The sequence below is a fragment of the Cannabis sativa genome, chromosome X (assembly GCF_029168945.1).
Source record: "Cannabis sativa cultivar Pink pepper isolate KNU-18-1 chromosome X, ASM2916894v1, whole genome shotgun sequence".
In the NCBI taxonomy this organism is placed as follows: domain Eukaryota; kingdom Viridiplantae; phylum Streptophyta; class Magnoliopsida; order Rosales; family Cannabaceae; genus Cannabis; species Cannabis sativa.
This window is the reverse complement of record NC_083610.1, coordinates 7,484,278-7,509,586: the sequence shown is the minus strand read 5'-3', so window position 1 is coordinate 7,509,586 and position 25,309 is coordinate 7,484,278. Positions and strand designations below refer to the sequence as shown.

The 25,309-nt window shown below is 31.3% G+C and overlaps 3 protein-coding genes and 1 long non-coding RNA gene across 4 annotated transcripts; all 4 read right to left on the bottom strand.

The window, feature by feature from the left end:
- Positions 1 to 1,985: 1,985 nt before the first annotated feature.
- Positions 1,986 to 7,321, bottom strand: LOC133032643 (uncharacterized). The gene is made up of 2 exons (XR_009685233.1): positions 6,772 to 7,321; positions 1,986 to 4,550 (listed from the first exon to the last, which is right to left on the bottom strand). It is a non-coding gene; the product is annotated as an uncharacterized LOC133032643 (long non-coding RNA).
- A 357-nt stretch (positions 7,322 to 7,678) lies between these two features.
- Positions 7,679 to 8,476, bottom strand: LOC115715080 (probable protein phosphatase 2C 80). Its single transcript, XM_030643879.2, has one exon. The coding sequence runs from the start codon at positions 8,474 to 8,476 to the stop codon at positions 7,679 to 7,681; it is 798 nt and encodes a 265-aa protein (XP_030499739.2).
- Positions 8,477 to 11,934: 3,458 nt separating this feature from the next.
- LOC115703165 (probable E3 ubiquitin-protein ligase ARI1) lies at positions 11,935 to 17,349 on the bottom strand. Its single transcript, XM_030630675.2, has 7 exons — positions 16,928 to 17,349; positions 16,360 to 16,392; positions 15,983 to 16,259; positions 15,373 to 15,853; positions 12,933 to 13,481; positions 12,680 to 12,831; positions 11,935 to 12,387 (listed from the first exon to the last, which is right to left on the bottom strand). The coding sequence occupies exons 1-7, from the start codon at positions 17,045 to 17,047 to the stop codon at positions 12,236 to 12,238; spliced, it is 1,764 nt and encodes a 587-aa protein (XP_030486535.1). The 5' UTR covers positions 17,048 to 17,349; the 3' UTR covers positions 11,935 to 12,235.
- A 302-nt stretch (positions 17,350 to 17,651) lies between these two features.
- Positions 17,652 to 20,045, bottom strand: LOC115715073 (uncharacterized). The gene has a single exon (XM_030643867.2). It carries the CDS (start codon positions 20,043 to 20,045, stop codon positions 17,652 to 17,654), a length of 2,394 nt encoding a protein of 797 aa, XP_030499727.2.
- Between the last annotated feature and the right edge of the window lie 5,264 nt (positions 20,046 to 25,309).

Here is a 25,309-nt window from a genome sequence, read left to right as displayed (position 1 = left end):
GAAATGAATTAAGTTCATAAGGATTGAACTTGAAACTGAAGTTCATTGAACCTAAAGTTCAATGTCATATAGTATATATGAGTTTAAACAAATATTGATTCATTGTGATATACTGAAATCCCTACAGGTATATTAATATTATTAGATATCACAATTTTTAAAAATTCTCTCGATCAGGGGGGGGAGAAGCAGTTGGGATGATGATAATTTTTGAAAAATGATCCTTGCACAAAGTATATAAGAACAATATAGTTCAAAATGATATATACCAACTGCAAATCAATATTACTCAAAGTTGAGATAGAATGAGTTGAAAACGCCTGAAGCGTAAATGAACAATGTAGAAATTATTAATAAATGTTCATTTGATTTGCCCTGAAGTTGTTAAATCTAGAGGTACTCATGGAGATACCTTAATGTTATAAAGTATTAAAATGATAACCGTGATGAAAACGGTACTTGAAGAGACTCCCAAAAGAAGTTAGACATAACACATTTGATCATAATTGAATCCCTAAAGTGATTCTATATAGGTACCTATAAATGATAAACATATTTGAAAAATATGTAATTTAAAGAGATCTCTATAAGTTATGTCAATATGGGAGGAAATTATCATTTATTGAAATTTTTGTCGACAATAAATATTGAATGTTTGCATATGCAATAAACTAACATGAGATAGCAAGGACCATGGTATTAGATTTGTCGAGAATCATCGACTTACATTTTGATTTTTGGCCAAAATATTATGACGCAATCCAGGCAAATTTACTCACATAAAGTGAAGTAAGACCTGTAGGGTGTGCAAATAAATATTTCTAATGAGAAATTTGCATATATGTATTTGTACATAATGAATTGTTGTACAAAGTTTGCATAGACATGAGATTGATTGAAGTAAGGCTTAAATATTGAGAAAATATAATCATGATTTGATTATAGCCTGGAATATATTTTATGAGGATTTATAAGCGTCACATAAATGTTGCAACAAAAGGTTATTTATTTGGAGCTCCTAATGTAGTGAGAATTTGAAATAAGCCTTATCTAAAAATTCTAGAAGAATTTAATACATGTCTTAAGTGATATAAATTCAAAGTCGCGCGCACTATATGACAAAGATCTTTGTATGAAATAAAGACATGTAAGTAAATTATTGTTTGAAAAATACGTATGGTTGTCTATGCAATATAAATACGTAAATTATACGTTGTGATAGACTCTTGAAGAGTTTTTGATTAATTGAAGAACAAACTTTTATTTCTTTTGTATTTCGAGAAATATTAATGTATAAAGTTTGTTCATTAGTATTGAAGTCCTGAAGTACTTCATATGTATCAAGAATTATAGATATATGATCATTTGATATGGAAATTAAGATCATACAACAAGATGGAACAAATATATGGTCTTGGAGTACCATCATTGTCACAAATGAAAATTTGTAGTACCATTAATGTGTTATGTTCATATCTACTTGAAATTTTAAATTTTAGTATGAACAAAGTTGTATACACACATGAATGATACAATTAGTTGGATAAAGACTAATGTTCCACGAACCCCTCATCTATAATTTAGAAATCTATACATACTCTGGAAGAGTTATAGAAAATATATGATCAAAGATTGTATATGGTGATATTTTAAAAGTGATAACAATAATCTTATGAGATCTATTATCACCAAAAGAATTATGGATCATATGTGCATGAGGGGGAGACATATTTATGTTGCACTCTTTTTCCCTTAGTTCAGGTTTTGTCCCACTGGGTTTTCCTGGCAAAGTTTTTAACGAGGCAACTTGCAAATAGTTATGAATATGAAATATATATTGTACTCTTTTTTCCTTAGCTCAGATTTTGTCCCACTGGGTTTTTCTGGCAAGGTTTTTAACGAGGCAACTATAAATCATGTTAACATACTTGCATTTTATGAAGCAAGTAGAGAATGTGTGTGAGTGAGATCATTGACATAGCATATTCGGGAAACATATGAATTGCACTCAATAAAGAAGTATCAACCCAAGCAATTCTCTATGGATAATACTGCTTGCATCGTTCAACTAAAAGGAGGTACATTGAAGGAGATAGAGTTAGAACACATTTCACGAAATTCTTCTTTATACGCTTCAAGAAAATGCATATTGGTGTTCAACATATTCAATCAAGTGTCAATCTTACAAACTTATTCACAAAGTTATTACCAACATCAACATTTGAGAAGACGGCAGACAAGATCGAAATTCGTCGATTAGAAGATCTCCACAAATGCCTAAATGAGGGGGAGGGAGTTAGTTTACACTATACTCTTTTTCCTTTGACCAAGTTTTCAGCAAGATTTTTAATAAGGCAGCTATTATGGACATCCAAGGGGGAGTGTTATAAATATTATTAATTATGTGGATGTCCAAATCTTTTATTTATTGTCATTAATTGTAATCAACATTCCTCTTTTCCTTAGTTTCCCTTTTTCTTAGTTTCTTAATATCTCATTCTTGTATTTGTATAAATAGGGGTTCACCCCATTGGAATAAACAACTCAGAAATTCTCATTCACTTTCTCTTTCTCTCTTCATCTTCTTCTTCTTTCTTCTCATCTACTTTATATTATTTTATATTATTTTATAACAGTTTAATGATTTTAACATTGTAATTTTCATTATATAAGATATTTAAAAATTTATAGAATGTACATCAACAACTTATTTTAATGGTGAGGGATGAAAAATAAAAGTTGCAGCAAAGCAATATTATTATTATTGTTGTTATTATTAAATAAAAATAATTAAAAACAAATAAATGTAAAATGTGAAAAGTTTAAGAAAGCAATGAATGAGATTGAAAAAGTCATAGAAGCATTTATTTTCCTTTCTTGATGCTTTCTTTTGACTGTTACAAATTTGTTTCATTTAATATAATAATAATAAAATAAAACTATTATTATTAGATTATTATAAGTTAATGTTTGTATTGAATATAAAAAAATATTAACAAAAGTTTAAAAATTAAGAAAAATGAGAAATCAAAGAATAGAGAAAGAAGATTATTGGTGCTGCCACATCACCATCCCTAACAACAGGATTATATATATATATATAGATATACTAGGTGAATGTACGTGTCGAGCCACGTATTGCTAGTTTCATTTAAGATTTTGGTCTTTTTAAGATTTTAAATGTATTTTATTTTTAAACATTACAAATTTTTTGTTTGAAAAAATTAAATATTTATATTTGAAATATTATTTAATAATGTATTAAAAATAATATTAGTGTAATTATAAAATTGTAAATAAATTTATTATTGGAGTAGTAGATTATTCTATAAGAACATGCTTAGTAGGATGTAATGTAATGGATTTTGTCCTTTAATTTATTATTGTAATGTAAGTTTATATCTATAAATATTCTGTAAAGTGTTAATATTATATGAACATCTCCATTTATAAAGCTAAAAAATGGGTCAATGACAGAAGTGGTATATCTGCAATCACACAAAGATAGAAGTGGTATTTCTGCTTCCTATGCTTATCTAGAGAAAACATTAGATAAGTGAGGTTAACTTTAATATATAAAGATTTTTCTTTTTTAAAAAATAAATAAAAAAAATTATTAATATTCTCCCAAGATAGGTTTGTTAGAGAGATATGTGGCTAAGATGATTTTTTTAATTTAAAAAGAGATTATTAATATTTAAAAGATTGTTTAATTTTTTGGTTTAATTATTGGGTTTATTTGTTAACGGGAGATCAAACCTAATCGTTAAATTTAACAGAATATTTTTTTATTTTTAAGTATATTCTGTTAAACCAAGAAATGCCGTTAGATAGACACTTTTAATATATAAAGATATTAATATGGATGATTTGTATAAATTAAAAATATTGGTAATGAGCTATATGTACGGTAATATAATATCTTCACCTCGACTCTCCCGTTTGTTTTTTCTTTTCCACTGCTGTATTTTAAAACTGCAGAAAAAAAATGGTTTAATTGATAATGGTGACACAACCATCGTACCAAAAACTGATACAAATTTACGAAAATTCATATTGCATCAAGTTTTGAAATAGTAACTCACTGATATGCATTGCCAACTATGTAAAGTAAAAAGTATGTAAAAAAGAAAAATCACAAAAAATAATAATGATAAATGGTGGTTACAGCATGTTAAACTCAAAAAACTAACAGAACAAACACATAAATACACATAGTTTGAGCCCAAAAAATAAGTATTCTTTCTTAATGAAATAGTGGACACCCCATTTATCAAACGGCATATTATCACCAACCACATACTTAAAACAATTATGAAAAACACTCTAAAACAGCAGCCATCCAGTACAATATTGTGTTTCAACTTTTGGAATAACTAGATGAGCCATTTATACACTATTATATATATACACCTCTAAACCCAATACTACTCAACATCATAAACCAAAACCACTTCTCATTCTCTCAAGCTCAAGCTCGATTCCTTGCATTTAGAAAGAAAGAAAACATAATGGGCATTCCATAAAGTACCTCTTCCCTTAGTTTAGAGCTGAAAATTGTAGAAGCAAAAAGTGTAGAATCAAAACCAAGAGGTGACCTGTTTGTGAGATGTTATCTTCCAATAGGAAGCAACAAAAGAAAAGTTTGAGTCGACACTAAAGAAATCCCCACCAAAAAGGACCAAGTTTGGAATGAAATTTTCTCTTTGGAATGTTCTGGGATTGAAAGAAAAGACAGTAAAGTAAAAAAAAAAAGATGAAGACTTTGTTTTTGAATTGGACAAATGATCTAACACAAAAAAGGCACCAACACTAACCATGCCACCTTGAGAGACCAAAGGGTAATCAGAAGCATTGAGGTTGATAAACCAATCCCACTTAGAAATCTCCAAGGGCCCGTTTGGTACACAGGATTGGACTGGATTGGACTGAAAAGGATTGGACTGGATTGGATAAGATTGGATTATGCTGAAAGTAATCCTGTGTTTGGTTTAAGGATGGACTGGACTATTTTATTTATTTCCTTTTAGAAAAAAAAAACTTAAATTAAATAAAAACATATAATAATAAATTAAAATTAAAATATATAATAATAAATAAATATAAATAAATAATTCGTAGCAAAAAAAATAATATATCATATATAATTAAGAATATATCATAAATATATAATAAAATATTTTGTTATATTTTTTATTTAATAAATAATTAAAATAGTAAAATAAAAATACTTGAATAATATAAAATTCTTTATCTTAAACACTAATTTAATCACTAATTTAATATAAATATTAATTTTTTAAAATATTTATATAAATTTTTTAGTAATTTAAAAATAATATATAATTTTATTGTCATATTTTTTTTTCTTAGAATCAATTTAAGTAACTATTATTTAATTAATAATATTCTAAATTTTAAAAACTTATGTATAATAATTCAAAATTATACATTTTCACTAATTTTAATGATAAGTTTTTGATAAAAAAAAATGTACAAATAAATGTGTGATAATTATTTCCTTTAAATTCTAATTAAATTTAAAATATATTAATAAAATTTAAATTAAAAAAACGATAAAAAAAATCTCACCTCCATGGGATTATTTATCCCACCCTGCTGGATGGGATAAATAATCCCAGACAGATGAGGTTAACTGGATTAGTTATCCAGACTTCTAACATGCCCAAACACTGGATTGGACAAATTAGCCTGTCTAATCCAATCCAGTCCTGCGTACCAAACAGGCCCCAAAAGGATTGACGTTGCATGAACCGTGGTGGAAAGCATAGTGGGTCCTCTGTAAGTCACCAAGTTTGAATTTTTAACAATCTAAATATTACCCACTTAGCTACACATATTATACTCTAACCCCATTTTCCCTCATAATGGTCTACACATATTATATATATACACATGTGTGAATTATTTAGAATACGCTAGTGATAGTAATTGACTGAAGTTTGGGAGGCACGCACATCTTGTTCTTATAAGGTAATTACTAATCAAAGTATTCAATTTATTTTTTGATTTGGAACAAAATAGTCAAATTTAGGCCCAGCGTAGTGGGAATATAGAAAAGAGAGAAGATAATGGAGGTTGCAACTAGAGATAACATGAACACTTTGATACTCATTTTTGCAGAAAAACAAAGATGAGTTTGAGTGGGAATATACAAGTCAGTGAGTTTGAGAATAATACTACAATACTAATATATAATAATAATAATACCAAAATAATAAAACCAAATATATACAAATAGTAGAAGATAAAAATATAATAATACCACAATTAATATTCACTCTAGGTACTAATGAGAATATAATCATCACACAGTGTTTTTTGGGCCATGGATCTCAACACCAAAACTACATTATTCTTTGATCTCTTTCATCATTCCCTTGAATCCAAATACACTACTCAAGCTTTTAATAATTTTTCTAAGTCACAGTATTGAAAACCATCCAAATACAAATTCAGCCACGCATTTAATAAAATTGAAAATTAAAAATCACTTTGAATCTCTACGTATATCAAATCGCATCACTGGAAAAAAAATTTTGATGCAAACTATATGCATACATCAATAAGAGAGTGGCAAAAAAACTTGGAAGATCAAATCAAAAAAGAGAAAAACTGTTTGAAAAAATCATACCGAAAAATTGCATAATCCCCAAATTCAAAACCGATTCTCAGTTAGCTTCGTAGTAGAGAGAGAGAGAGAGAGAGAGAGAGAGAGAGAGAGAGAGAGAGAGAGAGAGAGAGAGATACCTGGTTCAACAAAAGAAGGATGAAGAGATAGGGACTGCTAGGGCTTCACCAAGGTAAGCTAGAAGATGTTGATTTTCCAGGCAAATAAAACACACTGTTTTTAATGAGTTATTTTATATTATTAGCAATAACATATATATTTATTATAAAAAATTTTATGCGGATGGTGTACATAAATAACATATCGAACAAAAATAAATAATATAGTGATAAAATATATAAAAATATTTATTTTAATTAATAAAAAATATAATAAAATTTAATGTTTACTAATCAATAAATATATTTTTTTAATAAATAACTATTTTATTTTTATATACAATTAACATCAAATAGATATAATAAGAAAATATTTTTATTTTAATTTTTTAAAATAATATATATATATAAGATTTCTGTACTTAACCAAACAGTGTAATTTAATTAACAGTAATATGATTCATATTACCCTACACAGCCAAACACGGTTTACACATTTTCCTATAATTATATTCTCCTTCATAATATTCCCTATAATCAAATTATTTTGAACACCTCATACCAAACGCCCCTTTAGTGTCTTCCTCAGAGGTTTTGGTGTTCTGTACTTGATATTCTTATTCTTAAGCTATTAAAAAAAGTTTATTGTATTGTTTTTGGTTAAACTTAGAGATTTCTTTTATGTTTCCTTTAGCAGCTAATGAAATAATAATAATGATAAGAAGCTTAGATCACGTACGTGTAAGATATAATTTGGTCATATAAATTCACTTAGAAAATTTACATAAAAAAGGTTAACAGTTGACCTAGAGAGTACTATATGAGAAACAATTATAAGTTATAACTGTTCTTTTATTGCTCAATTAATTCAGAAAAATAAAAGTAAAAATTACATTACAAAAATGAATAATGTGAATAAAAAAAAAAACTAGGAGGAGGATGCTGATGAAGAAATATCCCAATTGCAGACAATGTGACCAACTAACACAGAAATATCATCAATTTTGCCTCCTTTATGTTTTTTGCCAACCTTTGCAGAAGCAATGGCATAAGGAGACACACCATATTTATCCAACGACCTATAGTAAGCAGCTTCAGCTATTGCAAATGCCAAATCTTTATACTTATTATTATACTTATCATCATGATTATCCAACTTCAGTTCTGTCTTAATAATGTCTTGTATTTCCCAATCAAATAAATTGTCCAATAATCCATCACTTCCCATCACAACAACATCTCCTTCCTTAACACCCAACTCCATTTCCACAGCACATTCAGGACCATCACTCCCCTTATGGTTCCCCAATTGAAAAGGACAGTTAAATCGCTTTTGTTGAGTTGGTGATTTGTATATTAACTTCCCTTCTCTAAACAACAAGAATCCACTGTCTCCTATGTTCGCACATCTCAACATACCGTTGTTGTGTGTTACAACACATATGGTTGACGAACCTTCAAGATTACTATTTTTAGAGAAAGCTTCTCTAATGATAGTTTTTGGATCAATAATTTTAAGTAATAATTTATCGTTGATAGCATTGGCATAGTTAAAGATTAGAGATCGAGCATATATGCCCGAGTCTATCCCACTTTTGTCCCATCCACTAACGCCATCTGCAACTCCAATAGTTTGTTCATCACAAGACACGAAATGAGCATCTTCTCCTAAGGGTTTGAGTTTGAGTTTGCTTTGTTTGGGTATGTAAAATGAAGCACAACGCATCTTTAGAGGTTTTTTCTTAAGAACAAACTTCAAACATAGTGGTTTCTTTTCTACTTTAGTTTTGTTTTTCATGATTGTCTTTTGTTTTGTTTCTTTCTAATTAATAACTAAGCATCAATTAATGAAAATGTTAATTATCACTTTTCATTTGCTTTAATTTATAGGTAGTAGCTGTAGAGATTATACTAAGTTGAGTAGGATTATTAGTAGATATTAATACTAAGTCAAATAGGATTTGAGAAAACACGTTTTTTTTCTTCTTTCGTTTAAATAGTTTTAGAAAATCATTATTAGAAAACATAAAACCCTAGCGTAAAAAGAAAAAAAAAAAGAAAAACTAAACAAAAAATCTGTCTGCGTAAAAAATGTTGTGATATTTTATTTGAAAAATAATTATTTATTTTTTAAAATACATTTGAGCACGTGAATAATAATATTTTTTTTGAAAGAAGTAAACAAATAATTGTTAATTTAGAAATTTTTTTTAAAAAAAAAAAATTAATATTTTAATATAATTTTAAAGTTTATTAATGACACGTTATTATTTATTAAGAAAATTTATATCTTCTGTGTTATTTTAATAAATGACATATTAAATTTATCCTAAGTTGTAATATTTTCAGGGAGTAAGATTGCACTAAAAAAAATATATTTTCCCTTTTTCTTCTAAAAAAAAATGAAAACTACCATAATTTCTATCTTTGTAATTCTCGTTTTTTTTTCCTCAAAAAACATTATGGAGGTTTAATCCCCATGTGATGTATTCACCACTAGTTTTTCACCTTGATGAAGTTTTTTCAAGAAAAAAAAATGTAAAAAAAATAATATATAGTTATTTATTTGTAATTTTTCTTCCAAAATAAATTTGTTGACATTTTGCACCCCTAGTTTTCAATTCTCCCCTCATAATTTTATTTCTTTTTTTTGGTCAACACTAATTTAGTTGATTAAACATAGAAAAGAGATAGGATTCATCAAATAAAACTTATTATCTATCATAGAGCATGTAAAGATGTCCTAAAAAAAATTAGACAATAATTTAAAATTATTGTTTAATTTGTCTCACTAGAAATATACTAATAAAACAAAAAATTCTGCTTAAAAAGTTGAAAAAGAACCAATAAAATACTTAGACCACAAAAACAAAGATAGATAATGATTGTTGGTTCTGGTATATGGTAACATCAAGAGTTTATTCAGTAAAAAGCGCCTATAAGTACATGCAGGAACTTAGTGGAGAATGACCAAAAATTTGGTAGATTGATGTCCCAGCCAAAGTCCAACAAGCTGTTTTAGGGTGTCTTCCAACTTAAGTTCAATTAAATTCTAAACATATTAATGTGGATTTAATTTGTCCATTATGTAATCTTGTTCCTGAGACAATTTTCCATATTCTGTTCAACTGTGGATTTGCAAAGTCTTGATGGAATCTATCAATTGTTACTGTGACTGGTGTGGAAGCTGCTAACTTTGTAGAGTGGTTATGTGATCAGTTGAAGGATCGGACAACAAAAAAAATAGTAGAAATGTTTAAAATTCCGTAAAATCGTATTTTTGTTATTTTTTTGTTGTTTTTATATTTTTGTGAAATAATCCGTATTATAAATAACACATAGATATATATATATATATATATATATTGAAAATGGTAATTGAAAAATAATTATAAAATAAATTGTTTGTAAATACATAAACAAAACAAACAATCAAAATTTTTAGAAAATTAAAATTCCATCTATATTTACTTGTTGGCCTTTTATAGTATAATAAAGCGGCCTGTACTTGATTGATTCCAATCTTTATAACATTCATTCTAAGATTTTGACATTTTATTTCTAAATTCATATTTATCAACCTTCGCTTAAATAATTATGTTCGTTCTTTATAAATGTAGTTGATAAATATGATGTAAAATTTAATAAATTATAATCCATGCAGTAATTTTTATTTGATTCTTTGTAGTTTTACGATCATGAAAAGGATAAGGGGTCAAGATGCAAAATGATCATAAATCTAACAATTAAGTTAATAAATGTCTCTTTTTATAAAAAATTAATAAAATGTCTATTTAGTTAAAAATTTGATGATGAAATTACAATTATAACCTTGAATAATTAAGTGTTTGGTATAGTTATTTTGCACAATAATATATCATTTTTATGTACAATAGTATATTAAAAAAACTAGGTAGTATATATTAGTTTAAGATTGTAGTATATTAATTTAATGTGCTATGGTATATAATGAACGAAATACGGAAATTAAAAAATGTGGAATATTAGTTTAACTTTGAGGCATAGTTATATTTCACTAGGAAATATTTATGCTCATTAGTATATCATGAAGGAAAGAAAAAGAGGGAAAAAAAACATGTGGAATATTAAATTAAGTTTTTGGGGAAAAAAATCTCATTTAATAGTATAGTAGTTTAAGTTTGTGGTATATTCATATTAGTCTTAGGTATATCGTTTGTATGTGATATGATATATCGTGAAGGAAAGAAAGAAAAAAAATTAATTAGTTTAAATTTGACGTATATATAATTTTCACTACATTATATATATTATGCATTACATTATCTCATTAAAAAAATAAATAAAAGACAAACAAAAAAGAAACTTATAAAAAATTTAAGCTCGTGGTATATTAATTTTACACTATGGGATATCCATTTAATCTACAAATATATCCTTTTTATGTGCTGATGTATATCAAATAAGAAAAATAAAGAAAAAAACTAAAAAAAATAGTGGTTTTTTGAATAAATACATATCTTTATATGACGAATGAAATAAAAAAAGAAAGAAAAAACTAAAGATTGGTATTCTTTGATGAAAATTATATGTATGCTATACAACAAAATTAATATACAATCCAAGTTTTTTTATTTTATTTTCTGAATGGTATACCATAGTGTAGAATATATATATATATATCATAATACAAAATGTATATACCACTGACAGAAAAATTTGACTGAAACTTTGGTTGTTGTTTGGGGGTAATCATTGTAATTTGGAGATGTGAGAAAATTAAAAAAAGAAGAAAATGAGCGAGCTTTGTCGCTTTCGATTGTGAGGAATTAATAAAAAATGATTAGATCCAACGAATGAATCGAATAAATAGATAAGAGAAAAATATTTCATCACCTTTTGGGAGAAATCACGATAATTTACCAAAAAAATTTGAAAAAATCTAAACTAATCGAAAAAAAATAAGAAAAAGGAAGTTTTGTCATTTATATTTTAGAGGAGAGCTTCTGTTTCTATTTGGAATAACTAAGGATATTTTAAGTACTAAAATTTACTATATTATTTTTAAAAAAGGACATTAAGTTTCAGTAAAACAGGATTTAGAGACATTTACTACTATTTTCCAAAAATTAAATTACCATTTCGAAGAGAAAATAAAAGTTAATTATCTCAAAAAAAAAAAAAAAAAAAGAAAGAAGAAAGAAATGCCTCAAACTCCAAGTAAAGTAATATTAAAGGTTTGCCCAAATTTGAGGGGAGAATATACATATGTACAAAATAGTAAGGATGTTCAAATTGGTAAGTATAAGTGATCTTCTGTAGAGAGGAGCCCCAAATGTCATCCAAGATATTTTAACAACAATGTGTTAAAATTAGCAATGGCAGTAGTATGTAAAGCACTTGGGTTTTTAATCCACCATTAAGATTTAAGATACCGAAAGAGAGCCTAGTTACACTAGAGTAGAGACTGACTGTACACCTGTTTCTATACGAGGCTTGCCATATTTTAGAGCTCACTTCTGTCAACGTTGTCTGCTGGTAAATTCAAATCAAAAAAGGCCCCACCTGGACCCTCCATCCTAGCACGTTTCCTAGAAGAAATTCCACTCTCTTCTGAACTTCCAGACCCAGAAGGTTGATCTGACTCTGTCGTCCGTCCTGTAAATTTCATTTCAGATATATCAATCATTTAAGGAACAAAATGAATAAACTCTTCTTAACATTTGTTGAGTAATGATGTATGTACACATAAACTATACATATAAAATACAAAATTTATTAATCTTTGTTGAGTAATGATTATGCACATAAGTACATGAAGTTTGGGTGTAATTTTGTATGGCACATATTTTACTCGTCTTTGTTTTATTTTAAGTCATAATTAACAGTGACAATAATACTTAAATAATATAGAATATACTAAAGATAGTCGCAAAAGTTAAATAAATACCACTTGAGCCACAATGTAATGCTTTATCAGAATTATTGCCCCAACAAACAGAAAGTTCTGATGCCTTCTCGATACCCTTTGACCTGTAAGGGGCTATATTGTGGATACCTAGCTGTAAAGAACCCAATAAATCATTCTCAATACATTCATACCTGCACAGGATTAAGAAAGTATGAGTGTAGAGGATACATTTACACAAACATGAATTTCATGAGCATTTCAGAATTTAGAAACTAATTGTAGAAAGACTCACATCTTCTGACAGAGTTTATCAGTTATTGTTGATAGATTTAGTACTTGCATCCTTACGTTCATGACTTTCTCTTCCTCGTACTGATCAAATGGTGCCTCTAAGAACTTTGATAATTTCTCAACATTTTCCTCAAGCTGCTGCTGCTGGTCCTCAAATAAATGCTGCTTTATATCCCTTTCTTTATTTGTCATTTCATCCTTAAAAAGCTCATCTCCAAACATATAAAATGCAAATGGGTACGAGTATGAAAGAACCCGCCTTGATCTAAAAAGTCTGTAGAGTCCATTGTTTACCCAACCGAAATCTCTGAGCTTTGAATCCCTATCTTCTAAAACTGAAACCTTCTCTTGTATAGTCTCTTTTAATTTACTCTCTAGTTTAAAGGAATCTGTATGGGCTTTGTAACGATTGTGATAGTGCATATAGCGGAAAAGATCCCGCTTTGCCCTCTCAGCTTTTTTCTCTCCATCATCCTTGTAGCGACCACAACTATGACCTGCAATACTTGACCAAGTATGGTCTCGGCCAGTGGCTCCACCACACAGCCAACTGCCTCATGAGGAGCGAAAAAATAGATTAGCTTCAATTTCCAAATGTAAATAATAAAAAGAACATTCAAATGCAGTAACTCTGCAAGTCTATTATTTACTTAAAAGTGCAGACAGGGTATAAAAATAAATGCAACTTAATCTGTACACTAGGAGAAGAATTATTTGCATAAAAAAGTTATAATTCTACATTACTGGTTCCAAGAACACAGAATAACAGCTATTCAAGCCTGAAATGCAGATGAATGGTTAAACAAACAACAATGTACTAATACACTTGTGATTTTAAAAAACAGAATCGGGTACTGAGGCGTTTTCCCTTAGTCGCGTGAGGCGTATCGGGGCGTATGCCTCAACAATTAAAAGAAAAACTTCATAAAATATCATGCAACTTATAAGATTCATAACAAACACCACATAATTCCATAAAAAAGACATAAAATTCATCAAAATCACTAGTTAAGTCTTAAAATCATAAAATAAATTCATAAAAGGTTCAATTTCAAACAAAATACGGTAAAAGTTCTAAACATATAAAGAAGACTATACGTGAGGTTGATGAGGACTGAGGAAGGAGGGACTCGGCTGAGAAGGAGAGACAGAGATGCCGTATGAGATGCTTAGGGATTTTAGGGTTATATTTTCCTATCTTTTCTATAAAAAAAAAAATCTAGTAAAAATACCCAAACTAAATCCCAATAGAGTCATTGAGAAGTCTAAAAATAGATATTAGAAAAGCTATTAAAAAAAACCAAATCAGCCCACAAAACAACAGCCCTAACACACAAAAAAAAAAATCCCACTTTTGAGGTGTGCGACTCATGCGCCTTAGAGGCCTCAACTCTGCCTCATCGGTGTGAGGTGTATGCCAACGCCTCAATGACAGCAGATGAGGCGTAGCCTCAGATACATCTTTTCACCGCCTCACCGACCAACTTTTAAAACTATATATACACTATCTAGTATATAGACCATGGCAAAACTTGACAATTATTTTAATAAGAGGATCAGCATAAAAGCTCCAAGTGTCAAACAGTACAAAAAGCCTAACTGTGTCTTGAAGCTCCAGACACTAACTAAACAAGCAAAGATATCTAACAGACCATAGATACAACTTTAACAGGAAACCACGTTAACAATGAATTCAGCAAAATCTGCTCAACTTGTCCTCCGTGGACATCAGATTGCAAAATGATTAAGAAACAAAACAGAAATCCCAAGACTTTATTTTCTATCATCAAAAACTAAAAATAGTTACAGCACAGCCATAAATACCATTGTAAGTAAAATATCAAACTGAAAACAGGAAATTATTTTAAATTACTAAAGAATTTTGAGCATTGAAATTTCAAAAGTGGGGAATCAATTTCACAGCTGCAAAAATGTATCTGAATGAACTTTCAAACCGAGTCAATTGAGATAAAAAGTACAACAAAGGGATTATACATATTATAAAAACTATTATGAAAAATGTATATAAGAAATAGTAGGGAATATACTCATTTGTTATCCTGTTTTTTATCAAAAGAACAGGTTCGGTACCCTATATTTTCAATAATGCTCATCTGGTACCATTATTTTAAAATTAAACATATTTGGTACCCTAAACTAAAATTTGATCAATAAAATTTTATCAATTGACTAAACTGCTCCCAGTTATATGTAATTAAACAATTAAACTTGAATTTGGAACTTATATAATTAAAGAAAGTTTGATCCACATAAGCATAATTGAAAAGCATGGTACCAAAGTTGTATTTTGATAGAAACAGGTGCCAAATAAGTACACACCATATATAATAAAATAAACAAACAAACAAGGTATGGATGAAAACATTAAAGAATAGACCTCAGAAGAACCCAAGATAAGTACAGGTAAGAAGAAAACTCACCAAAAGGCTTGCCCACAGATACAACTCACAAGGTTGCACCCGCCATTCTTTTCTACAGGTTTATGACACTTAGGACAATGCTTTGTGTGGACAGTGATCCAATTAACGGTCTCTGATTCATCTCGGCACTTTTTGACCCAAAGCTCCCACATTAAACATGAGCAAGGTGAGTGTGCTTCTGATAAGCAACTGAAGCAAAACTGCAAACCGCATGAGCATTCAACCTCACAAAAATCATCATCTTCATTGCGTATAGCATTCCCACAGTGAGGCGTACTAGGGCACCAATTAACTCTTTTGTTATCCTCAATATAAGACTCGAGAAGAAAACGATCAAACTTTTCTGCCAGATCTGGATGGGTTTTACTGACTAGATTTCTAACAACTGCTTCATCACATATTGCATTGCACTTGTGTGCCATGCATTTTATACGCTTACTCTGACCTTCGTTTATCTTAACAACAAAATGCCCTGTCCAACCTGTACAAAATAAAATAAGGCAAAGGAAGAATAATCAAAGAAGGTTGGTACCCAATAAGTGCCACGGAAAACACAGTAGAAAAACAATAAGAAATACTTAATTTCATAAATCAGAGAGGCTAGAGTTACATTCATTGCAGAAACAATGCCCACAGTCCATCCTTGTTGCGTCACCACCAAGTACATCCTCTATACAAATTTCGCACATTACTGTCGGAGGCAGTGGTACGCCAAGATTTTGTTGGTCAGCTAGTGAAACTCCCGCTTCCATAAATAAAACAGATTTTCCCTTCTCTACTAGCACTGCAAACAACTTTTCCACATCCCATCGATGATGAATGAGAAGGGTTCTAGCATGGTGTTCTCTCACAGATAGCAATTCCATTACCCTGCGCAAATCCTCCCTCTACACAAAAGCGTTCAGATTTAGAAAATTTTGTAGTCACATTTGATACAAGTAAAGAAAGAGTAATGAGCAATGAATATTAGGTTTTTCTTTTTTTTACCTGTGCAGCCAATAGAGATTCCTTCGTTATTACCTGCAAAAGATAAAAGGGTTTACAAAAACTTGGTGGGAACTACAACACTGAAGAAGAAATATAAAGCACCTGAAAATTCTTTCCAAAACTCAACAATACGACATATAAATAAGATCAAAAACAAAAAATATCTAGAGACAAAATTAAGCAAACAAGTATCCAAATTCAACAAAGTCGGAACGAACACTACTTACCCAGATGAAAGAGCACTAAAAGAAACAGTTATAAAGCTAAAATTATCAAACCAGCCGCAGTTTCACGAAATTTACCTACAATTTCCTGCTTCAATTGAGAGAACAAATGTCCCTTTACAATTACCATACGAAATTTTAGAAACCAGCAACCTCAGAAAATAATATATCCCAATCTTCATGCGCCAAACATGAATAACAAAAACTAGATTAACACGCACCCGATAGAATCCCCAACAAAAAAAAACGCTAATAAAAAACATAACTTTCTATCAATCCATGCCTAATAGAACATTGAAGTCTGCTCCATTAATAAGAAAAATACTCCCCAGAAAATGGAATACCTTACTGGCAGGGCCCTTAGAAGGTGCCCAGTGCGTACGAGAGTCTTCGTTCTCGAGCCCATCCAGAGAATCCCGATCGGAATAACAGCACTCATCATCGCTGCTAAAGTATTCCTCCATGAACTAATTTCCCCAAAGAACCAAAGACAAAATACAATAATTGCGACTATAACAATTTTGGATAATCTATTAAAAGATATAATCTGAGACCAAATCTGCTCCGATTGGACGATTAAGTCCGATCTGTCTCCGGGTCGAAAGTAAAACCGGTTGTCCGCCAAAAGTGGAAGCTCCGGCAAGCTTTCGAGGGACGAAATTTAGTGAGAGGAAATAAAAGGGCTTAGAGAGCATCACGACATGAAAACTATAAGGAAACTTTCCCATTGAGTTTTGGACAAACGGTGTCGTATCAGGCTTCGCTAGGCCCAGCCCAGCTCAGGGCCCATAGAGGATGCTTTATGCTTATACAAGCTCTTAGAGCATCTCAATGGAGTACGAAAAAGTGGTGTATTGCTATATTTTAGCACACTTAAAAAAAAAATTATACTTTAATGGTGTTTTAAAAAATATGTTAAATTTAGTACATACTAAAAGTAATGCCAAATTTGACATATTGTATCAAATTTAGCCCACAATAAATGTTACTTTTTTATTTACTATAATGCCACTAATTATTATGATTCATTAACTTTTAATAAACTTTTTTTTTTAAAGAACTACCAGTTCATATAAATAGAAAGTTGATGGGAATCACAGGAGGATTTCTCTCCCCTTGATACAAAACAGCCATATCGCTAGAAACTCTAGCCTTTTTGGCGATACCATCCGCAACAGAATTACAACCACGATTGACAAAATAAAACTTAAAACCAGGACTCACTTTAGTTAAATTAATTAAAGAGAAATATAAAGCTGAAACTTTCCAGTCATGAGGACCCTTCTGTGACTTCAAAGCTTGAACTGCAGTCATCGAGTCTGAGAAAATATACACCTCAGACCAACCCAACTCCACTGCCCACTCAAGAGCTAAAAGGATGGCACTAAGCTCTGCTTCTAAAACTGAATGGGAATGTGATCTGTGTGCCTTAACAAACCAGGTACCTGAGATGTAGTCTACTACGATTGCAGCTAGACCAGTGTCTCCTCCCAGCCAAGATGCATCAGTAAAAAACGCATGTTTAACCTTAGAATGCCCCTGCCTCAAATTAACTTCACTCCCCCCAATCAAGGCAAGTTCCCTGGTGTCGATACTGAGAGACCCTTCTCGGTGATTTCTGTTTAATAAATCCATAAGATGGTACTCTAGAAACTTGTTCTCAATTTTTGCCAAGTCCCAACTTGGATTAGCTGGGATGTTCTTGAAGACAAGCTCATTCCTCGACTGCCAAATAACAGAGAAGACACAGCCCACATAAAGAAGCACTTCCTGCATAGAAGCTTCATTCGACAGCAATAATAGCATGTTTTCCACAATTGCAATCAAATTTTCACCTTGAATCTGGTCTATTCTAATTGGAAATCTACCACCAAACCAGAGCGCTTTTGCGTAACCACAGAGACAAAACACATGACGGCCATCCTCCTCCTCATTGCCACAGAGGAAACAAGATTTGTCGCTAATAAAATGAAGTCTATCCTTGGTAGGAATAGCCTCATTCAGAACCCTCCAAAGCATAACAGAGATTCTAGGATGCAATCCCTTATCCCAAATCTTCTTCCAAATCTCTTTGACAGGAGCAAACTTCCAGCTATTAGCCACACCATAAGCTGCCTTAACCAAAAATTCTCCTTTTTTATCATTTTTCCAGTAGACTTGATCGAAGAAAGGGGAAGGAATCCTAGGAATGAGCAGAATTCTCTTCCCCAGATCAGAGCCAAAAACCTGATTGACTACCTCCTCATTCCACTGATTTCCAGTCGAAATATCAGCTAATGTTTGAATTGTGTAGCCTCTTCCTCTAATGTTGTTCAAAAGCTCTTTAAACTCTTGAAACTCAAGCCATGGAATCCATAATTGATTCCAGAAATTTATGGACTCTCCAGAAGTAGCAATAGCCATAGAACCCTTGAAGATAACCTCCCTAGACTCAAGGATACTTTTCCATAAGTATGAATCACTGCTTCTCTGATCTACACACCAGAAACTTTCAAATCTGCAATACTTCTTCAAAAGGCAGTCGACCCAAGGCCGCTCCATTTTGGTAGCAAGGCTCCACGCGAGTTTGGACATTAAAGCCTTGTTCATGTCTTCACACCTCCTTAAACCCAACCCTCTAGAGGACTTGGGTTGACAAATCAAATCCCAGGACTTGAGAGCTAAGAATCTGTTTTTATCCACGTTCCCCATCCACCAATACTTTCTCATCAAGGCATCCAATTCACGACAACTACCAATAGGAATTTTGTTGGAGGACATTGCATAAATGGGCATAGCTGAGGCCACCGATTTGATCAAAGTTAATCGGGCTGCATACGAGAGGAGTTTCATCTTCCAACCTTCAAGCTTTTGCATCATACTATTCTTCAGCCTCAAATACTCCTCCTTTTTTCGTCTTTTAAAGACAAAAGGATTTCCCAAATATTTCTCATTACCACGAACTTGCTGAATGTTGAGAATACTCAACAGGTTGTCCTTCTTGCCACTGCTCAGATTCTTTGAAAATAGTACGCTGGATTTATGCCTACTACAGGATTGACCCGACCACTTCTCATATGTTGATAGACACTCCACCATTCCTTTGGCATCCTTCTCATTGGCTCGGGTGAAAAGGATAGTATCGTCAGCAAACATTAGATGAGTAATTGGGGGGGCTGCTTGACTGATCTTGATACCGTTAGTGTGCCTTTTCTCCTCTGCCTTGATTATGAGCTTGGAAAGAACTTCTTGACGAAGAACAAATAAAAATGGAGACAAAGGGTCGCCCTGACGGATACCTCTACCAGGTTGGATCTTCTTGAGAGGGCATCCATTCAAAAGAACCGAGTACGATACCGTAGTGACACAAGCCATTAAGAGCTTACAGGATTTGTCACTGAAACCATTTGCTCTAAGGACTCTGTCAAGAAAGCTCCAGTCTAGTTTGTCATAAGCCTTGTGCATATCAAGCTTCAATGCCATAAGACCCCCTTAGCCTTTCTTGTTACGAATCTTGTGAATAATTTCTTGTGTAAGAATGGATGACTCCGCTATCCACCTTCCCGGGATAAAGGCAGATTGGAAGGGAGACACAAGCTCTTTCAAAAGAGGTTTCAATCGATTAGACAAAATCTTAGCAATCACTTTACTAAATTTTATTTACTTTATTCACCATATTATCATTATTTAAATAATAAATTTTATATATTCTCAATAAAATATGAAATAACCATCAATATAATTAATTGTTTTTTTTTTATTTTACATCTGGTGCATTGGGTCACAATTATAAATAGTGGGCTAAATATAGTACAAACTCATTTTTTGTGCCAAATTCAACATAAATTTTAGATCTTCCATTAGAGATGGTGTTATGCGCTAAAAATTTCTACAAGTATAATATTTCTTTTTAATCCATTACAACAAATATTTTATTCGGTGCTTCGCGACAGATTTTTAAAAAAAATTAAATTTTATATCCAAAATAAATTATATTTTTTATTTAATGATAACTAAGTAATAAATTATATCAAATTTTAATTTTTACTAATTTTTCATAACGGAAGATCTCTCAGTTATTATAATAATTAATAAAAAAAATAGTTTGAGTAATAACTTTTGTTTTTTATTACTTAGGTTCTTTATATTCTTAAGATTTTTTTAGAATATTTTTTAGGAGATTTTTCTTTTGGGAGAAGAAAATTTAGATTTTAAATTTATATTAATAGTTAGTGATTAATATAATATAAATCATGATTGCTATTTAGAAATTGTCAATTTTTTATTATAATTATTCATGTATTAGGTTAGTTTAGTTTTTTTTAAAAGAAAAAGAAAAAAAAAAACTTAGCATTATTATTATAGGATAAATTTACAATTTATAATTTATAATTTATATTTAAAATATAATATAAGCGTGTGTAACTTTTATTTGTGGGGTAAATATTTAATTTGATTATTTATTAAATTCTTCCAAATATCATATATCCTAACTAAATAGTATTATATTATTAGTGTTACACATAAAGTGAGGAATATTATATATATATAGGGCAAGACTATGGTAGAACTTAGCATAAGTTTCTTATCGGTAGGAAAGCATTTTTTATCATTGATTTTAAATCATGTGATTATTAAGATATAAGATATATACTCTTACAATAAGACTGCTTGTATACAATTAAAACTTTATACATATTATAATAATATTTAATATATATTTATTTTAAAAAATAAAATAATATTAAATATAAAAAAAATTATTAATTTTGAATTTGAATTATTATTTTTTTAAGTTAACTCTCATGTAAATCTTCACAGTTTCTGTACCAATATTATTGTTGCTCTAATTTTCTCCTCACTCGATATATTAAATTAGTGTGTTCTCCTTTTTTTTTCCTTTTTTTTTTGTTGGGAAATATCCTTTTCTTTTATTCATCAATAAATTTTAGGGGTTTTTTTTATCAAGTCATTTTTTTTATCAATTTTGACTATTATATTACGTTGTCTTATTATTATTATTATTATTATTATTATTATTATTATTATTATTATTATTATTATTATTATTACAAAGTGATTTGGATCACTCAAGAATTTATAACAAAACATCAACAGTCGGAGTGGGAATCTCTATTTTTATTTTATTTTATTGATTAATAGATTATATGGGTTCCTAGATTAATTATATAGAACGTTTTATATATTCCATGATATAGATACGCTATAAAAATTTAACCATCATTTTAATCCTAATTATCAAAGATCCTCTATAGATGATTTACACCGAATAGGAACAAATTTACCGTATCACCCCTCAATGTAATTTATCCTTAAAACACTTAGCTTCCTATAAATGATATTTCAGTAAATTAATATAATCACTAAAATAAGAGCTCTTTCATTTATCTCTATTAAGTTAAGCTCGAAGGAAATCATCATTTTACTTCTATGTCGAGATAGAAGCTATAGATTCCATATCTATGATTAGCGCTCCCACTCAATTGTACTATCATATTCCCAAGTTGTATGTGTTACCCGAACCAAATGGTAGGCTTTGACTAACAACTCTAAGAACACAAATAACACTCTTGAGATCGAACCTAACCATGTCATGATTAAGATCTTTTGATCTAAGATCAACCAGAAATATTGACTTAAAAAGATACAACAATATGATTATAATATCTTTACCAAGATCAATATCGGTCCCAGTCCAATGTATACTCCATACATCCGATACTAGCATACTTTGTCAATGTCCTGGAAAGAACATAACACTTATCCAAGGTGTAAGTAAGCTTTATCGCTGACTATCACATCAGTTTAAATCCAGTGTACCGATGAATCATGGGACATTAACTTTTGAAGTATATAATCACAATTATCTTTCACTATGTTGATATCATTGTAATTGTGAATAACTATATGTTCTCGACTTAACATAAATTGTATACATTAAACCATAAACATGAAAATTACATGTAAACATAAATGACTTCTAATCTTCTATTGATAATAAATTATATTATATTGAAATGAGTTTTATTTAGGGCATAATATCCCAACATCACCCTCCTAATAAAAACTCCCAAAACCATATACATGGCCACCTAAGTTGTTTTCCCGTACAAGAAGCCTCCTCCCATTAAAAAGGACATCAGCAAGAGGGACACTTCTAAATTCTGTCGATTTCATAATGATTTCGACCATGACACAAATGAATGCAAGCATTTGAAGATGGAGATTGAATTCTTGATCAGGAAAAAATAATCCTCATCTGTGTTGCTATGTGCAGAGCGACCAAACTTAGGCACAAGGTGCCTAAAATGGAGACCCAATGCCATTGCTAGTGGCGGGTCACCTAGGGGTCGTAATTTGCAGAACCCATATAGCAAGCAAAACAAGTAAGGCCAAGGAGTGCTATGCTCATACCCTCCATCATGAGAAAAAAAAAATGACATCTTTGTTGTAGAGGAAAGAGATTCCAAGTAGCTTAAGCTTAGAGAGCCTACCATATCCCTCATAGAGTCAGATGTTGTCCAGGTCAAGTTCCCTCATAATGACCCCTGGTCATAACTGCATAAATAGGGAACACGATAGTTGGCATGTGCATGATTAACAATGGAGCCTCATCAAACAGACTTTTCAAATCAACCTTTGAAAAGATGGGGCTCAAATTGACAGATCTAGCACCTTGTACATAACTAATGTATGGCTTCTTTTGCCAAAGCCTTGCACCTTTGTGATACATTCGACTGCCTCTGACAGTTGGAGAAAGTCATAACAAGGACACTGATAGTTCAGTTTATAGTGATCGATGTGCCATCAGCATTCAATGCAATGATAGGTCAGCAAGCCTATATGACCTGAACGCAGTGACGTCAATTTACCATTGTTGACCGAGATTTTCGGCAACTATTAGAATATGATTATACTAAAGAGCTGTAAGAAAGTGAGATGAAGATTTTTACGTGGTTGGGGCGTTAATGAGCCTTAGTCCACGAGTCTTTGTTATTAATGGATGTATTTAATACAGATTCCACACTTGAGAGAATGTTTTTCTCATAAATACAGAGAATGTTCTTGGTGAGTATTTTCTCTTCTTGCTCTTTTGCAACCCAAGATTCTCGACCCCATTAAATGAGCTTTGAGGGGGTATTTATAGTGTTTTGGTGGGGTAATCCCAAGAATTGTTCTTACATATGTATCTGTAAGTATCCATAAAGTTGGGTATTTCCAATGAATATACCATGGGTGATGCATGGTCAAATCCCTAGGTGCTGTAGGGTTTTTATGAAGAATGTCCTTTTTGCCTTGTGATTGACGTAACTCTTCGCAGAGTAGCCGTCGCTAGACTTAAATGATCATTACTGTAGCGCTGCTGTTTGGGGGTTGTGCCGTCAGACTTTATTGCGTGTTACAGTCCCAACACGCTTCCTCCCATGCGGCATTAAATGCGACTTGATTGCTCGGGAGAGACCTGACACATCCCGGAGGGGCTTCACGCTATGCGAGCTTCCTGGAGTACCTTGTATTCCGGGTGCCTCCTCCGGGACCCATGCTAACGGCGCTTCCTTGTGTCGCACAAAGACTTATTAAATATTTACAAGTTATCTGATCCACGTGTCCCATTTCGACTGGTCCACGTATTTTGGGCGAATTTAGGGGCAACAACCATCTATGCCTAATGTTCCCAGCAAGGCATGAGGTAGGGTGCCTAAGGGGAGATCATCAATTTGCCCGACAATGCTACAACTTGGCTTGTCCAAAGCCAAGAAAGAAAAGATGCCTGTCAAGAGCTCTAACCAAGAGTCCGACAAAGGGCAATGAAGTTCAGCCCAAAGTAAGGAGGAAGACTTAGATCTTCACTTTGGGGATCATGCAGATAGCTTTGGATTGATAGAGGAGTTAGAAGAAGTAGAGATTAACACTACTCTTTCAACCAAAAGATTGAAGATCAGAAAGGGTTTAGCACAAGAAATAAAATCAAAATTGATAAAATTTCTAAGGACAAACCTGGACGTCTACGCTTGGTCGCATGGACACATGGTGGGAATAAATCCATCCACAATTTTTTATACCCTGAACGTAGATCCAAACAATCGACATGTAGAATAAAAAAGGAGGTTAACTAGATAAAGAGCGAGCACAAGCTCTAAAAGATGAAGTCAAAAGGCTGAGTGCCAACAATTCATCATTGAAGTTTTCTACCCGCTCTGGGTATCCAATCTTGTCTTGGTACCCAAACCAAACAATAAGTGGAGAGTATGCATAGATTTTTTTTAACTTGAATAAGGTGTGTCCAAAGGACTGCTTCCCACTTCCAACGATCGACCAACTGGTAGATGCTACAACTGGTCATAAGATCCTAAGCTTCATGGACACCTATTCAAGTTACAATCAAATCTAAATGTATCCACCATACCAAGAACATACAAGTTTCTTGACGGCATGGGCATGTACTGCTAAAAAATCATGCCTTTTGGACTGAAAATGCAAGGGCCACTTATCATAGACTTGTAAACAAGGTGTTCAAAGATCTTATTGGTCGTAACATGGAAGTCTATGTGGACAACATGCTGGTCAAGTCCAAAAAGGTTGGGGACACATAGAGGATCTAAACAAATGCTTCAAGATCCTTTGAGATTAAAACATGAAGCTCAACCCCCTCAAATGTTTTTTTGGAGTTGGCTCAGATAAGTTCCTTGGTTTCATTATGAATACCAGGGGAATCAAAGCAAACC

Bases quoted from the DNA above. Each gene is read 5' to 3' on its own strand.
- LOC115715080 (XM_030643879.2), bottom strand. From the start codon at position 8,476: ATGCGTTGTGCTTCATTTTACATACCCAAACAAAGCAAACTCAAACTC.
- LOC115703165 (XM_030630675.2), bottom strand. From the start codon at position 17,047: ATGGAGGAATACTTTAGCAGCGATGATGAGTGCTGTTATTCCGATCGG. The intron at 15,854-15,982 runs GTAACTCTAGCC...TATTTTGTACAG, and splicing joins GCATTGTTTCTGCAATGAAT to GTTGGACAGGGCATTTTGTT. The intron at 13,482-15,372 runs GTGAGTTTTCTT...CTCATGAGGCAG, and splicing joins ATCTGTGGGCAAGCCTTTTG to TTGGCTGTGTGGTGGAGCCA.
- LOC115715073 (XM_030643867.2), bottom strand. From the start codon at position 20,045: ATGGCATTGAAGCTTGATATGCACAAGGCTTATGACAAACTAGACTGG.